The 17,645-nt window shown below is 49.7% G+C and overlaps 1 protein-coding gene across 1 annotated transcript in view; it reads left to right on the top strand.

Annotated features, from left to right (window-relative positions):
* Nucleotides 1-17,645, top strand: part of TBX5 (T-box transcription factor 5) — a 37,752-nt gene that overhangs the window by 4,179 nt on the left and 15,928 nt on the right. Inside the window, exons 3-6 of the mRNA XM_075516185.1 lie at nt 573-692; nt 1,380-1,527; nt 3,737-3,889; nt 13,180-13,271. Of these exons, the coding sequence (XP_075372300.1) occupies nt 573-692; nt 1,380-1,527; nt 3,737-3,889; nt 13,180-13,271 (513 nt within the window). The remainder of the gene's footprint in view (nt 1-572; nt 693-1,379; nt 1,528-3,736; nt 3,890-13,179; nt 13,272-17,645) is intronic.

Genomic DNA, 17,645 nt, shown 5'->3' on the forward strand with positions numbered 1-17,645 from the left:
CCCCCCTATCTGCACATGGAACCGTTGATACACAGGGGGGTGATTGAAATAAATGTATTTAAAATATATATCTTTCTAGAAATATAGATATTTTTACTTTTTTTTTTTTTTTGGCAAATCTCCCCTCCTGTTCCAGCGGTTTACGTATAGAGGGAAGTAACTTGCTTCCAAAAGTTCTCACGACCAGATATGTTCAAAGAAGGGAAAGTCGGAGTTTTGGCGAAACAAGTAATAATAAAAAGACGAATAGACGAGCAGGCACACGAGTAGGTGAATAAACAACCCCGCCAGCCTCGTAATTACGAGTCTACCTCCATAAATCGCCTGGTTCGGCTCAGCTGGGACCCGGAGGGGCACCCAGCGGCACCCAAACATCGCCCGCACCCCGGGGGAAGGATGCACCCCTCCTCTGCCCGAGCCTTTCGGGAAGGGCCATTGAGAGTGTGGTCTTGCCCTTTTCTTAAATGACCCCCCCCCCTCCTCACAAACACACGCGAAACCACCTTGGAAAACTTTCCTTTCTCCGCTTTTATATTTATGTACTTATTTTATATATAATTTTTTTTTTATAGGCGTATGTTCCCCAGTTACAAAGTGAAGGTCACTGGACTCAACCCAAAGACTAAGTACATACTGTTGATGGATATTGTACCAGCGGATGACCACAGATACAAATTTGCAGATAATAAATGGTATGCACGCGTGGGAGAAAGGAGAGGGAGGGGAGCTCTGGGTCGGGCTTTCTGGGCTGGCCAAACGTGGGCAGCACACGTTGGGGGATACCCTCGAATCAGCGGCTCACCCTTCTTTTTCCCCTGCAAAGGAGAGATGTTGGGCTGCAGGGGCTTCACCTGAGCCTCCCGGGATGCTCCTTGGGAGAGAAACGCACCAAAAAAAGGAGAAAAGTCTGTCGCAGTTAGCTAGAGATAGAGAACTGTAATCCTGTTTGACGATGAGATTATTGGCTGTTGTGCAGCCGATGGTTTAATTATATTAAGGAAGGGAATATCTCCGGGCAGGAAAATCTTTAAGGATTGGTACACGGTCCGTTCTTTGCTCGGGTGCCAGTAATTGGGGGGGGGGGAGGATGGGGTTACACGGGGAAACAGCGAAAGCCATCTCCGACGGAAAAGGTGCTTCGGCTCAATTAATTTCGGCTCAATTAATTCCCCGAGCAGTGTTTGTAAATGCCTTTTCTCCCCAAGCACGGCGTGACCGGCCGGCACCGCGCTGCCTCCGCGTACCTGAGTGGGAGTGACCCCACTGGAGGGGTTGGACGGGGGAGCAGGAGCCCACGGGAGGGGATGGAAGCGGTGCAGGAGCCCACGGGAGGGCCCCCCGCCCCCGTCCCGGAGCTCAGTGCCCGTGTCCCCACGCAGGTCGGTGACGGGGAAGGCAGAGCCGGCCATGCCCGGGCGGCTGTACGTGCACCCCGACTCCCCGGCCACCGGCGCCCACTGGATGAGGCAGCTGGTTTCCTTCCAGAAGCTCAAACTCACCAACAACCACCTCGACCCCTTCGGACATGTAAGTACCGGAGGCGGGAGAAAGGCACCGCGCCCGCGGAGGGCTACCGGGGCCCCCACGCGTGCTCACGGCCCTCTCCCACGGCGTGTCCCTCATCCACGCGTGGCCTCCCCCACCACTGCCAGCACCACCAAGGTCGTGGCAGTGTCACCCATCCCCAAATCCGTTGTGTTGGTGGGGTGTTACTTTCTTCTCTGAGACGGTGGGATGAACCCCAATGAAGGACCCCCCCAAAAATGGAAGCAGAAACCATTAAAAACGGGCTATTTCGCAGCACTGCGTGGGAATTGATTACCGACCCCCGGGGCCTGGAGTCCGCGAGTGGGCGAAACGCGCCCGGTTTAATGGAGTATTTAGCTACCTGGTTTTAACCTTGCGGAATCTTAGAGCATTAAAAATCTGCTCGTTGCCTCCGTGAATTTGGCTAACAGGTAAAATCAATCAGGTATAATTATTCGAGGAAATAGGGCCTAAAACCATGTGGATCCCTCGATCCAAAAAAAAGCCACAATAATTAAAGACAATAAAAAAAAAATTGAAATCCCGCTAGAGCTTCTTGGGTATAAAAAGGTCTTTGCTAGACTCGAGGGGCCGCGAAAGCTTGTGTGAATTCTGCAGCCAGAAACAGCCCTCCTTCGAAGGTCTCCAAGGATGCGTGTTCCTCTGAGCAAATATATATGTGCATGTATGAATAATATATATATCTATAAAAATATATATATAATTACTTAAGCGGGTATGTGAATCCAGATCCCGCCATCCCTTTCCAAGAGTGTATTTTTCTCCAGTCTCATTTCAACACTTCAGTTTCATTTTTTTCCCAAGTTCCTTTTTTTTCCCCCCTTCGCTTTTTAATGATAAATCTTGTGCTATTAAATCCCTGCCCACGTGGTCGCTAAGGGGGGGGGGGGGCGGCTGCAGGGCAGAGCGGCCAGACGACCCCCCAGCCCACCCCCATGCTGAGCATCTTTTTCCGAGCTCTCCTTTCCTCCTCCGGTTGGGGGGGGGGTGTTGCTTTTTTTTTTTTCTTTTTATAATTTTTATTTTATTTTAATTTTGCCTTGAGCTGGGGGCAAAGCGGTTGGCAAGCGCTGCTTTCTAGGGATCAGGACCTTCCCCACTCCCCCGGGCAAGGGGAGGGGAGAGCGGGGACTCCGCAGCAGCGCAGCCGGGGGGACCTCTCCCACCCCCGGGGTGGTTTTGGGGAGCAGTCCCGGGGCGGGGGGGGGGAGCCAGGCATCCCCCGCTGCGAACAGGCGGCTCTGGGGAAAAATCCCTCTAAACAAACCGAAGGCGCTGAGGGGACAATAAGGGACTTCAGAGGAGGAGCTGCACCGGGAGTCTCTCAATTAGAGTCGCTGTAATGAAATTAAAAACCATTAGATCGTTCACCGTTGATGTCTACGACTTTCCTGGATGTCAAAGCAATTTGCTTAAACCCTCGGGACGGGAGAGGCGGCGGCGGGGCGCGCTGCGTCTCGCTGTCGCCAGGGTCCGGCAGTCATTATCGTGACCGAGCGGCCCCCCGCCGCCTTTCCCCTCTCCCCCCCACCCCCGCCACCTTCCCCCGAGATTAACCCGGTACCGAGCAGGGACCGCTTTTTATCTTGAACACAGCGCGTCCCCCCACCCCCGCCACCCTCCCCTCCCATCCCCTGCGGGTGGCTGGCGGGGGGACACACTAAATCCCTCCAGCCCCCTGCTGCCATCCCCCCTTCTTGCCTCTTTGCCCTTCTGGGGGGGGCTTGAGATACCCGGGCCATCGTGGTGGTGAGGTGGGAGGTTTTGGGGGCCCTGAAGGGGCTGGAAAGGCGGAGACCCCCCTCCAGCAGCAGGTTCAGGATGCCAACGTGTGTTGGGGAGCAGCTCCGGCCCCCCCGGGGGGTGGGTGGGGGAACAGCAGCACAGCCCAGGGCTGGCGGGGGGGGGCAGCGGGCAAGCAGCCACCTTTCACAGCATCACCATGCCCTGATGGGCTCCTTGGTTGGGGGGGTGGGGGGGGTTTCTTGAGAGATATGTCCCCCCAGCCCAGCACCTAAATCAGCCTTTCTGGGGGAGCCCTGAAGGGGGCGAAGGTTTTGGGGAAGGGGATGCGAGGGCCTGCGGGCCCCTCTCTTCCTCCTCTCCCCATCCCCGGGCAGCGGGGGGGTGCGCCGCGCTGTGCCCCCTCCATTCCCACGGGATGTCGTCTCCTTCTCCCCTTGCCCAGATCATCCTGAACTCCATGCACAAATACCAGCCCCGGCTCCACATCGTGAAAGCGGACGAGAACAACGGCTTCGGCTCCAAGAACACCGCCTTCTGCACCCACGTCTTCCCGGAGACCGCCTTCATCGCCGTCACCTCCTACCAAAACCACAAGGTGAGGGGCCGGCCCGGCCCTCGCCCCGGCACACCGCCTGCCTCCTCCCGCTGCTCCCGAGGGCCTCGGCTCCCCTCTCCCCATCTTCCCCCCCTTCGTCTTTTCTTTGCCCCTTCTTTTCTCCTCTTCTTTTTTCCTCTTCCTCCCCCCTTCTTTTTTTTTCTACTTTTTTCTCCCCCTTCTTTTTTCTCCCCCTTCTTCTTTTTCTCCTCTTTTTCCCCCTTCTTCTTTCCCCTTCTTCTTTCCCCTTCTTCTTTCCCCCCTCCTTCTTTCCCCCCTCCTTCTTTCCCCCTCCTTCTTTCCCCCCTTCTTCTTTCCCCCCTTCTTCTTTTTCTCCTCTTTTCTTTTCCTTCTTCTCCCCCCTTTCTTCTCCCCCCTTTCTTCTCCCCCCTTTCTTCTCCCCCCCTTTCTTCTCCCCCCCTTTCTTCTCCCCCCCTTTCTTCTCCCCCCCTTTCTTCTCCCCCCCTTTCTTCTCCCCCCCTTTCTTCTCCCCCCCTTCTTCTCCCCCCTTCTTCTCCCCCCCTTCTTCTTCCCCCCTTCTTCTTTTTCTCCTCGTTTCTCCCCTTCTTCTTTTCCCTTCTTCTTTCTACCCCTTCTTCTTTTCCCTTATTCCCCTTTCCTCTCACCACACACCCATCCCATGCCCTCTGTTATTCCTGGCGACACAGACAAAGCATCTAAAGACAGGGCTTAGGGCGAGCTGAGGAGGAATTAGCTCAACAGGATGGTTTGCTCAGAGAGGAGACGACCAACCGAGGAAGTTGGCTTTATCTTCTTTCCCCCCGCATCGGTCAAAGCCTTGTAATCTGGAGAAGGGAGCCCGGCGCTCCCCTCCGTGGCTGGGGTGCTGATAACCCGGGCTGGCCGCGCTCCGGCCCTTTGTTTGGGGAAGGGCTCCTTCCTCGGGTGGCCCTGCGGGGAGGTCGGCGGGGGGCTGCGGGGTTGGCAGCGAGGAGGCCCTGGAAGGAAAGGGAGGCTCTGCGCCTGAAATCAGCTCCCCGCCTGCCCAAGCAAAACAAAGCAAAAAAAAAAAAAAAACAGATCAAATAAGGTTTTCTTGGGGTACCGCTGGGCAGACACGCGTGGGTTCCTGCTGCAGCCCCCCTCCGCCTGCCCACCCGGGGGGACCCCGCCGCGGGGCTGCTGCCCCCTCTCCTTCCCCTGCTCGGCTTTTGGGCTTCCCCATCCAGTGAGGAAGGAGGCGGAGGAAGGCTCAGGGCTGGGGAGGAAGGCTCAGGGCTGGGGTAGTTCTCAGCAGATGTATTTGGCGATGCCTTTCACTGACTGCCCCTCACCGCTTGCCCGCAGACCCTGATAGCCCCTCTCTAGGGCAAAACCCCATGAAAAGCTAATTTTCCTTTGGGGGAAAAAAAAGCAAATTCCTCCCCAAATTGCATAGAAAGCAATCACTACAAGCTTTTACTGGTACTTACGGGTGGGTAGGATGGCTCCTTTGCACTTGACAGAGTGAAAATCATGTGCCTGTTTTTTCAAACGGAGAAAGGTCATTTAACACCCCGGATAAATCCTGGATGCTTTCCTGGAGATGTAAGTAGGAAGCTCCTAAACCCGTGCAAAATGATTGCGTTTCCTCCGTCCATCAGTTGGCAAGGGAGACGCAGAGAGCAGAGGTAGGCTGGAGAAGAAAGAGTGTTTCACCGTAACTAGGGAGAAAAGAAAATACTTCCCTGCCCTTTAAAATAGGAGCTGTTGGCACAACCAGGACAAGCAAACTGAATCCAAATTGAGTCCTCGCCAAATTATGCCTTAAATTATAACTCCGCTGTGGATGCTATAAAATCAAGTTTAACTTCTGCTTGATGGATTCGGGGAAAGAATATAATATTAATAGAACTGGGAGTTAATAAAACAGGACACACTGCTCGCTTTAAAGGCATTTCCCTATGAGAAAACAGACCTGAATTTAACTGCTTTCCTTTGAAGAAAAATAGGACTGTTTTATAGAAAAAAAAATTATCATGCAAATAAAACAAAAGCAAAGCAGAAACATGTAAGTACAGTAGTTTGGGAAAACTGCCATATTAGGAGGAGCAGGAATATTTGATTGTAAATCAACAACATCTGGTTGATAAGAAATGACATCTGCGTATCCGTCTCTGTCAAAACATACGCAGTGACAAACGCATGAATCCCTACAGACACACGCGCTCGCATCCCAGCAGACGCATGCACACGCACACAGACACCACTACATGTTTTACACACCCCCCTACACATCCCTCCCCCCCACACACGCATTCCTCTTCTTGCTGCACTGAATCGTTGGGGGAACAAATAAAGAGTGGCTGTAGCCCCAAGATAAAGACCCGACTGAGAAAGATAGAGCCATAAAAATAAACCAGGGAATGATCTACCCTAAATGGCATCTCCCTCCAGGGAAAGGAATAAAATTTGTAGTTTGCCCCAGTGCAGATGGAGAATAATAGCGGGGCTGAGGCGGCGCGCAGCTGATGCTGTTGCAGATGCTGGCTGTGCGGAAGGGGTAACACCCTTCAGCTGAGTTGAGTGGCAAGTGGGGTCTTTTCCACAGGCAGAAACCCGAGTTCGGCTTTCACAGCTGAGATGTTGCTTGGCAAAACATGTTTTCATGTTGCAATGCAGAGTGCGTTTCCCGTTGCCAGAAATGATGGCGGTCCCACCGGTCTCTGTCTGTCCGCATCGACCCCCCCAAGGAGGGTCTGCCTGTCCATCCCCATGTCTGTCTGTTTTGCACTACCTATTTTTTTCCCATTTACAGCCATCTTTCTCTCACTTCCACCCATCACCTGCTGCGCATCCTTCACGCAAACTTTCCTATCCGCACAATCACGCACAGTTTGCATACACCAACGTATTTTACACACAGTTTTTATACACCCATGTATTTTACACACACACACGTATACACACAAATTTATACGTGCATGTGGTTTAGGTTTCAAGAGCTATGTTATAGGTGAATTATATTACAGTATTAATTGTAGGACTTGCCCATAAATGCATTTTAGTCTATGCTTACACAGCTTACAGAAATACCTGCCCGATTTCAGATCCGTCAATTTATTTCAATAGCACAGCTGCAATCCCAATGTAGGGCTTGTGCTTATTTCCCCTGATATTTTAGACAGCCTGAAAAGATATTTAAGCACACTGGGATCTCCCCCTCCCCAGCCCTACTCCCCAAAAGGAGGCTTAAGCTACGAAGAAAGTTTCGGTAAAGTTTTCAGTGCGGTTGTCAGCAGCTCGGTCGACCACCTCCCCCCTCTCCGCAACCCTGAAAAAATACCCCAGAAATATTGAGGTGTTAAAATAGGTCACATGCACATTTCATTTCCTTGCCATTTACACAATGGGTGCTTGCAATCAGGTTGATTCCCAAATATTAACTTCCCCTGCAGTTAAGTACCATTTTGCTGTAGCTTAAATCATTGTGCTACTAGCTCATATTTATTAGGTACTAGCTCTCTGCTTAGGACCAGGAAATGAACCCTAATAGACAGAAATAATTAAGGTTCTGCCCTCATGAGGGTTCTTTCAAAAGCAAGAATTCACAACAATTATTCTCATTAATTTTTACAACCTGCTTTCCCCGTTAGCTGGACTTGGGCTTTATATTGGTTTTCCCCCCTCAGGATATCCAGTTTTATGCTGATTTTTTTTCTAAGTTATTTAACATTCTTGGTAGCCCAAATTCTTTTAAGGAAACATTAGCCCCAGCTGGGATGCTATAGGCACCCAGAAATGGTACGTGCACCATAGCAATGTGGAGAACCAGGGAAGGGCCTGGCTGAGGACTGATCTGATGCACTCCCAGGTAGCCAGTGGGCATAGAGAAACACGCCGGTGGGCTTTCTGAATATATAGGTTCATCCCACCCCCAGAAAGACCCCTGTACTAAAAGAGCGCTGTTACGTTGGCCAAGTCAACTGGTGCTCCATCCTGCCAAATTTTGGAGAGCTGCCTGTGCAGTCCTTGTCCAAGCACGTGCCCATTTGCCGCTCTGTTGAGGTATCTTGCAGGGCTGTGTAAGTGTAGCTGCTGCCGGAGGTGGGCAGGTCCTTGGGCTCGGGATGTTTTGCCCTGAGAGCTCAGTTCTCCTTGTCTTTGGTTGTAGGTAGGCACCTCCATCACTTCAGTAGAGGCCACCAATGTGGTGGCCTGGCTGGCATCCCGTGGAGTGCCTCCATGCAGAGGCTGGCCCTGGTCCAGCCCCCTGAAGCAGCCCTGCAGGGCTGAGTCCCCCAGACTCTCCCTGCCCAGCCTGGGGCCATTGGCCCCATGTCTTCCCCCCTCCATAGCAAGCAGAGGCAGCCTCTCTCCTTACTCAGGGCAGGCTCCTCTCTGAAGGGAGGTCTCCCAAGCACTGAGAGAGGCAAGGCTCCCTGGGGTTAAGCAAAGTGAGACCATGCATCTCCTCTCCGTTGCCAGGACTGGTGGCTTTTGTGCAGCCCTCGGTTGCTTGGGGACCGCTGTGAGCTTTTCTCCTCCCACTGACCCTCTCTGGGGTTCCTCACATCTCTACTCTCAAATGCTTAGTCCCGTTCCAGGCTTTAGTAGGAGAGTGCTTCCTTCAAGAGATCTGGTGTCCTTCACAACCTGTGTCTGAACCAGTTCTGCCTCCCTCTGCCCCTTTGTCCTCAGTCTTGTCCCGGTCTCCCTGTCAGTCCCAGGACAGGGTGCTCAGCCAGCCCCGAGGCCCCGGCCCCTTTCAGTCCTCAATCCAGACCCCCTCCCCAAGCTCTGCAAAGACATCCTATCTCTCTCCAGCCTCACCCCCGCCTCCTGACTCACCTCCTTCCCTCCCCCCACACCACTGTGCAAGGTCTGTCTCTTCTCATCCTCCGTTCTTGTCTCCCAGTTCAGCCAACAGCCTCCTCAATGAGCCCCTCTGTCTCGCACCAGTACCTCCGACCAGCCACTGGCTCTCAGTTCCTCTCATTTCCTTCACTGGCTTCTGGGTTCAGCATCTTTTCCCCCCTGCCAGCAGCCCCCCTTCCCCTGGCCTTTACCTTGGGCTCTGAGTCCCGGCTCCCCATCCAGCTCCTCTCTTTGGCCCAGCCAGATGTACGTAGTCTCAGCAGGCACCTTGTCTTCATCTATTTCTTTCCTTCCCACTGCTCTGTTTTGGCTTCCTCCGCCACGCTGACTTGGTTTCCACCCGGGGTATGTGAGAGTGCAAAAGAAAAAGGCTCTGTGCTGAAAGCCTGAAGCCCAGCCTCCCAGTTGCTCCCAGCACAGCTGGCTGCAGCGGTGGCAGGGATGGTGCTGGCCTGTCTCTGCCAAGCTGAGCAGGACCACGGTCACCTGCAGGGCAGGGACAGCACGTATCCCCACAGCACGGGGAGGTCCACGCGTGCTCAGTTCAAGGGTAATCAACCTGACCTCTTCATCACTAAATGGGGTGACCTGAATGGTGATTTTTTCCCCACTCAGGCTTTTAAGTTGTCCAAGTGGGGCAGATTTTCACAAGAAGAGAGCTCAGAAGCTAAGGATCCCCCCTTGCAGAATGCGAAGTCCCTTTTCCAAAATGCCCAGCCTTTAGGACAGTTTCAGAAAAGCCCAAGAGGGTCAGGGTGATGTGTTTTCCCTCAGCTGAAGTGCTCAAAAAAAGTGGGACTTGTTGATAGTAAAAATAAATAAATAAAAAGGAGCCCAGGGTATATACCTGGTGTGGAATATTTCAGCCCCAACAAAGTTTTCTAAAGTTAGAAGCAATTGAGAAAAATCTTATTATAGCAAGTGTTTGACAAAAAATAATAGTAAGTGGTAGTTTTGACCCTGGCCATACAATATTCATGAGCCTGTAGACACACGTACCCATATAAAATACATGGCTGTGCCTGACCCAAAAAAATAAGTGGTAGTTTTGACCCTGGCCATAACAACGTTCATGAGCCTGTAGACACATGTACCCATATAAATACATGGCTGTGCAAAAAAAAAAAGAAGTAAAGCATCTTTCCTCGACCTAACTAGATGCAAAGCTAAATTTTATCATGCTGGAGCTAAAGATGCCATTGGAAATATCTCAGCAGAAGTGCTTTGTGGTCAGTTAGCCCAGAGAAAGGAGTGCAGAGGAGCGGCGCTGAGATTTCTTTGGGAACTGTCGCTTCCCGTTAAAGTAAAGATGAACCCATAGGTCAGACAAGCCCTGAAAAGTGTAAATCTGGGAGGCTTCACCCTGGAAAGCTCTCATCTCAGAAAGGTCTGCAGCAGCTTTAGAAAGCAGTGGTCAGAAGCAAATTTTGCCATCAATTTCTTTCAGTAACAAATACATAAACAAAGCCCTATGGTTTTATTGAACCTGCGCTATATAATTTAGCCCTGGGCACTCTGTCTTAATGACCTTGCAGGACGTTGTATTTTTTTATTTTTCATGATGTAATTGTCATTTGACTTTCTGACAGCTTTTTCTCCCCCCCCCCCCCCGCCCCCCACAAAGGGTTACAGTCAATTAAACAGAGTTTCGCTATGGCAAAGTTGATCCAGAAGGAGGTTATTTCCACCCATTTGTTTGCTTTTCCACCTCTGAAATAGTTTGTAAGTCAGACAAAAACTGGCCAAACAAAATATCTTCCACGGGCTGTTTTCTAAAGCAGGGATTCACCAACTTTTTCTCTGTTTTCTGTTTTGTTGTGTACAGTTTTGTTAAATCTGGCTTGGACTCTCCTGGCTTAGTGCTAGGGCTGATGCCATGAGTTATCATCTAGGGAAACTTTGTTCCGAAAGCTCCTGCTGAAATCCACCTGAAATCCACCAAAGAGCTGAGACCTAATTTAAAACCTTCTGTAGTCCCTGGTTTCTAGATGCCTTCAATCTAGCAGATCTCTAATTTTAAGGAGGCTGAAGTTAGCTGTGCTTCACTTGAGGCTTTCTGCTACCAACACGTATATTAATACCTTTGCTTTTAAGAGTCTTCCTGATGAGGGTTAAGGGACTTCTCTACTCATAAAGCAATGTATTTGCAAGATCGAGGTTTCATATGATATTTTGTCCGATATTTTGTGGGTGATTAAAGGCTTGATTCATCAAACAGGGCATTCATCTGAGGCCCTTAAATTAGGGGCTAGTGTGTTGATGGCTCCTTCTCTGGTGAATGGAGAGCGTCGGGGACCTGTGAAGGCAATGCTACCCACCTCAGAGCCCCCGTGCCCTCTGGCAGTCCCCATCTCCCTCCATTGATTCCAGCAGGAACGCCAGGAGACGAGGTTCCCAGTGCAGGCGCCTTGGTTAAAATGCCTTCGGTTAGGTTGGGATGAATCTGGCCCTTTGTACATTTGTGTGCCGGTGCCAATACTGTAAATCCTTGCTCAGTGAAGGACTTCACTTATGCAAGCAAATATTGCCATTGGTTTCGGCAAGTGAGGACAACTCATACATTTAGTGTGCTTCAGAATGCAAATTGCATAGAAACATTCAAAAAGTTGAATAATGCCTATTATGCATTATAGAAGTGCCACCACCTCTCTGGTGGAAACTGATAGGCAGTTTCTTTGCAAAATACACAGCTGGTTGTCTAATTATTCAGGGCTTTTAATTATAAAATGCGCCCATGTTTTACTGCTAGAGAAGGGCTCAAATGGCAAATTGGACCAAATAGATTGTTCGCTCTTCTCTTGCAAATCTGAAATGTGTGACAAAAAAAGCGCAATGCTCTGTTTATGTACTAAATTAGGTCCTGATTTAATGGGAATGCTCATGGGCACAAGCGTAGGGGTGATGGGGTCTTTGTGTGAGTTTGGGGCTGAATTAGGCAAAAATGGCAAATAAACAAGTGGTCTTTGGAAAAAAAAATGCTATAAGATGAGAAAATAGCAAAATAATCTGGTTGTGCAGACACCTGGCGGGATTTGCTATTGACACTAGCTGAGCCAGATTTTTCTCTTTGAATTTTGGCAAAGAAGTGGGTCCAGTTGTGTGTGCTTGACTTGGTGAACATGAACCTCTCTCTGTTCTCCCGCCATTAATCTCAAGCTCTTTCCTTCCCGTTGGCCAACTTTCAATAGGAAGGAAGGACAGTGTTTCCATAAAATGTGGTGAGCGCATGAAGTTCCTCCAATGGCAAACACGGGGTTGTCTCTCCTCCTAGGCAAGTGCAAGTGGCTCTCCCGACTCCTGGCTGAGGGCTCGGACTGCCAGGCAGCGATGGAGAAAAAGAAGGGGAACTGTTGCCTCTTCTGCCTGAATATTAGGGCATTGCAGCTAGATCACACGTGGTCCAGACTCAGTCCTGCTCTGCAAAGACACCAAAGCATTTGCACCAGATTTGGTATGGCAGAGTGAGTTTGTACAAGATCAGCAGGGCAGTTGAGAGTGTTGCTGGTCCACAGTTAATATTTGCTTAAATGACAACCAAATGCTTGAGAAAACCTACTCACCTAAGCCCTCAGGAGAGGTGTGTGAAGGAGAGGATTGCACCTCTTTGAGCAACACAGTTGCTTTGGATAAGGGTACATTCTGTACTGCGGCTGCTTTAAATGTTTAACTAGATGTTGTAAGAGGACCAAAGTTAGGAGTCTGAGGGGGATTCATCCCAGCAAACTTTAGATACTGAAGGTAGCCAACTAAGTGAGCAAACTAGTCCCTCTTAATTCCTTCTAGAATTAATGGGGAGACAAACATTCCTCCAGGGCATGATGGTCAGAGGTGAAGTTGCCCTCCAAGTACCGTAGGTAGTTAGTCCATGCAGTGCTTACAGGTGTGGGGCTGGTTGGGGAAGGATGTCAGATGCAGAGCACCTGGAGTACGTTTAGCTGGTCTGAAATACAGAAAGGGTGAGCCTTACCAGTCTGAGTGAGAGGATCCAGGGTCTGAGAGGTCAGGTTTTGGTCATGGCTGCACATTGATGAGAAAATACTTTGAATTTTGGTGTCAGTGGGATGATGGTGTCCGTGGGATTTGTTCAGGCAGTATGACTTTCATTCCGGGTCCTCTGGTCAGTGCAGCCCTTTCTGTCTCAACAGCAAAAAGAAAGTAAGTAACTCTAAGAAAGCAGATTTCCTCCAGAGAGAAATTTGTGTGTGTGTGTGTGTGTGCAGTCCCATGTGTTAGTTATGGGACAAGGCCGAGCGAAGCGAGAGGTTGTTGACAGGAGATATTTTTCCAGTGGAGAGATCTAGAGGAAAGCCCACCTGGAGTGGTCAATGCCTGACCTGAAGGATGACTCGAGTTCCTGAAAGCTGTGTTTTTCCCCCACATCCCTATTGGCTTGGGTTTAATAACCAATATCCCCTCTCTCCCAGGCCATGTCTTGGACTTGCGATGAACCCATTGCATTTCCTCCCTTTCAGATCACCCAGTTAAAGATTGAGAACAACCCCTTTGCGAAAGGTTTCCGCGGCAGCGACGACATGGAGCTCCACAGGATGTCCAGGATGCAGAGGTAACGCGTGCCTCCGTCGTGGGGACCCGCTCAGGGCCGTGAGAGCCGCCTGGGCTCTGCGTTGCATGCCACTTGTGGCTTGAGCTAAGCCAGGGCTTAGTGGCAGTCCCTTCTATGGCATCTGCTCGTGCATTTTACATCAAGCTGTTGAAATACCATCAGGACGTGGGCCAAAATCCAGGACTTCCCACTCCGAGGTGAATGCCTTAACTGCTGGGTTACAGAGGCAGGATCTCACTTGTGGGTTGTCCTCTTGGCCGCAGGGACCTTGTATTTCTTTCTGACATGTCTCCATCCACAACAACCTCTATCTTTGTGCTGAACAGGTGTCTCTGTGGCTGCATGTGGGCTTAAATGTGTTTAAAGCAACAAGAGGCTTGGCCTAGCTCTGAGAAGCTCTGGTCATCAGGCTACTGCAGAAGAGCTGTTGGGTATTTTTTTCCCCAGGTGGCAGTGCTTTAAGGACAAAGCTCTCAGCCCTGTTCTGGGAGCAGGTTTGTTAAGGAAGCTCCAGATGCCTCTGGAGACCTTGGTGTGGAGACCTGCATTGGGCTGGTTTCTGGCTTTTGGAGGGTCTTGAGCAGGAGGGGAGTGTTTGCCTGGCTGGTTCTGGATGTGCAGAGCAGGAGCGTAGGCGTGGTGGTTTCAGATTGAAGAAGGAAGGTATTGGGAAATGTTGGGACCTCCAGGCCCGGGCGGCTGAAGAGGTCTTTTTGAATCTCAGTTTTGGATGTAAGTACTTAGCTGAAAATCAAGCCTAAATTCTGTTTAAAGTCCTTTTCTAAATGTCAGGTCCTGCTGGTAATTAACTTCATGCCTTTCACTTCACTTGGAACTTTGTCTATGTGTCAAGTTGTTTCCTGGTGCAAATGTTTTGCAGGAACCCTGCCATACCCATGACTATACCTAAGACAGATGTAGATGCTCAATATAGCATTTTCCATCCAGGAGGGCAGGAGTGACGCAGATCCTTTATTCTCCGGGATCAGCAGAGCTAGCTCTTGGTGGAGGGCCGTAGGGACCTGCGTTGTGACCTTCTGCTGGGAGGGCTCTCCACGGCCCGCCCGGCGGCTGGCTGTAGGTGGGCACTGCAGGCTGGAGTGCAGATGCCGGCACAGATGCAGGAGTCTCTTTTCGTTGCCGTAGTTGGCGACCTGAGCATGGTCTCCGTAGCTGTGCAAATTGTGCCGGCGGGCAACAAGTAATGCCTGTAATCCTGCAAACGCTTACGCCCGTAACCCTTCTCAAATGGGCAAATGTACTCCTGTGTACAAACATTTTCAGGCTCAGACCCAGAAAAGCCTATATATATATATGTATATAAAAAAAGTGTATATATAACACTTACTCAGTCTAAATCATCTCTGTGGTCTTCTGAATGTGCCCTGTGTTCCCTGCCTGCCCTTTCCAACGACAGCACAGATCCTGGCATAATATGTCAATATTTATTTATTTATGGGTGCACTACCATGGGAAATAGCTTCCCCCCCACCCCCTTCCCGTGCCAGCCTCCCAGCCTCTACTGGAACTTGAGTAACGATGTCCCCCGCATATTTTTGCTGCTAAACTACCCTTTCATTACGGTCAGTGGAAAGATTTGAAGGTTTACCTTCATCGTGGGGTTTTTTGGAGCAGGAGGGAGGAGGTAGAACAGTGAGGACTATTAGAAGGGCTTCATGCCATATGAAGAGCATGGCACCTAGCCATGCTGAGCTTGTGCTAAAAATTGCTTGGCATTTTTATGCGGATCTGCGGTCATAGTCGATGATACAGTGAACAGAAACACTTGGAATATATAAATACACCCGCTCAGACTTGGTAGGGTTGAAAGGGTTAAAATCCACAGCATTGGCTTTACAGGATAATTTCTGATGCTCGCTTCCTTAATAACTTATCCTTTGTACCAATAGCATAGAAATGACTGTGTACCTTTACAAAGATGTCATTTTTTTTTTTTTAAGGGAGAGCAGGATAAGATTACTATAGTAAAATAAAGACCCATTCAAGGTTGAAAATATTAGACAAATATGTGCCCACCTTTGTGGTGTTTTATGTATATCTGAATACATACAAAATTATATATAAATATATGAAAACATATATAAAATAAATTATATATAAAAGAATAAATTGCCTATATAAGATAAAGAACCATTCAGGATTGAGTTAGAGAAGTATGACTTACCTTTGTGGGTTTATATAGGTTTAACATATAAATACATATTAAAATATAATTAAATATAGATAAAATATATTTTCATATGTAAATATGTGTGCGTGTGCATACGTAGTGAAGTTGTTTCCCAGCGATGGACCCACTCCCCAGCTGGCAGGTATACGTAAGTCCATCTTGGCTTTAGCGGAGTGATGTCTATTTACACCCTTGGAGAATGTGGTGGGATGTATTTTTAGTGCTATTCCTTCATTATAGAAAAAAAGTAGCTGGAAAAAATGCACTTTTTTTTTTAAAACAGTGCACAGCCTTTTGTACTGGAAACTGGTGACCTGACATTCATCAGGTCACTGATCATCTCATTAAGGGGTATAGCCAAGGAGGGAATGAATTTTTCATGCTGAGGAAAGCCTTGGCACCTCTGTATCTTCTTTATTCAAATCTCAAATGTTTCTTAATTCCCTGCATGGGGCTATTGCAGAGGGGCATCTCCTAGCTGAGAGCAGCCCTGGGAGAAGCAAACCCCAGCAGACGAGGCTGAGAGGCAGCGTGGACCCAGCTGGGTGTGAGCTGGCTTGTGGCATCCCATTTTTGGGGAAGGCTGGCCCCAGCTATGGCCAAGGCGTGTCCCTCTGCTCACCCCCCTACGCTCGCACGCCCTGCAGCAGCCTTGGAGGCCTGAGCCCTGGCGAAGGTGTGCTTCCAGCACTAAACCTTCGGGTCCTAATGTGTTTGCGTGGGGCTTGGATCAGACGGGAGTAGGTGTGTGGTGGTTGAAGATGCCGTCTAGAAGCAGCATCCCCAGGCTGGGCTGGTGTCTAGGCTCCCTCTGCGCAAAGCAGAGCGTGATGGGCACTTAGGGAGAGCAGAGATGCTTTCCTTTGAGAGCTCTCCCCATGGATGGCAGGGTGGGTGAGGAGCCCTCCCTCTGCCTGTCTCACCTGCAGAATTTGAATGATTTGCTTAGAGTAGGTGCCTGCCTTTTAAGTAGCTAAAATTACATGAGATTAAGTCCATCCTAATAGAAAGAATTGCTGTCTGGCCAGCTCTGGTGGTCTCCTTGCACCTTCGGCTGTCAGAGGATGGGAGGGAGACCAATTTGTTGGGTCGGAAATAATTTCACTCACCTCGGAGCAGGTCTTGCAGTGGGGTGAAGCAGAAGTAGGTCTGGATGCTGGTGGAGACTTGGCCTGACGATTCATACACTGAACACCTACCCTCGGCAAATGGTAGGGACCGAGAGGAAGGAAGACGAAGCAGAGAAGAAAGGCAACTTCCAGTGCCAAGAGTGAGCTCAGAGCGAGGTCTCGGGTGTCTCGTCAAGGACTCTCCCTCCATCTCTGCTTGCCTCCGTGTGCTCTGGCCAAGCAAGAGCGATGCTTTGGCCCGAGTGGTCTCTGGGGACAGGAGCTTTGCGGGGTGGATGGGGATGTCTTTGTGAGTCCATCCCTCTCTGCGGCTTTCTCCTTCACAAGGCTTCCGTGTTGGTTTTTCTCCTCCTGTTTCCCAGAAGAAAAGTTAATAAGTCTGTCCAGGTAGACAACTTCATTCAGTAGTGATATTAAGCCTTTCAGCAGCAGATGATTTCATTCAAAAAGAATAGCCACGAGCTCCAGAGAGATCCAAATTCCAGTGAACACAGACTTCTAATACATGTTCATTTTCCCCCCGCTGCCTTTCTTTCCTGAGACACACGGGACCCCTTTAGCAGTTTCTTTGGCAGGGTGAGTGCTCTGGGAGAACAGGTTTTTTAAAGTTTTCAAGTTTCTGAGCATGAGATCAAGTTTGTTATTTCCTTGACCTAAAAAAAAAAAAAAAAAAAAAAAAAAGGAAAACACACTAGAGGAAAATGTGTAGAGGGATGTGAGTTATATGCATCTGTATCCTGTGGTTATGCTGCAATTGAAAAACATAAATCAGGTAAAAATTATGTAGTTGTGATGCTGGGAATTTTAGGCAAAGTATTCCTTTTGGATCTCTTGCCCCTCTGTACTGTAAAAATTCCTTTTGTCTCTGCTTAGAACTTCTGCCTGTGCCAAGGGAAATCTGGTGTGGAGAGCAAGAGCAAAACACGCAGCAGAAATCCACAGATTGTGAAGCTTATGCAGAGAGACGATGAGATCTGCGTTGCAGATGCCAGTGTAGGGCTTTGCCCTTACAATTCCCCATGCATGAGAGTCAGTAAACCATAGCTATTGGGT

Source organism: Mycteria americana, chromosome 13, assembly GCF_035582795.1.
Source record: "Mycteria americana isolate JAX WOST 10 ecotype Jacksonville Zoo and Gardens chromosome 13, USCA_MyAme_1.0, whole genome shotgun sequence".
In the NCBI taxonomy this organism is placed as follows: Eukaryota; Metazoa; Chordata; class Aves; order Ciconiiformes; family Ciconiidae; genus Mycteria; species Mycteria americana.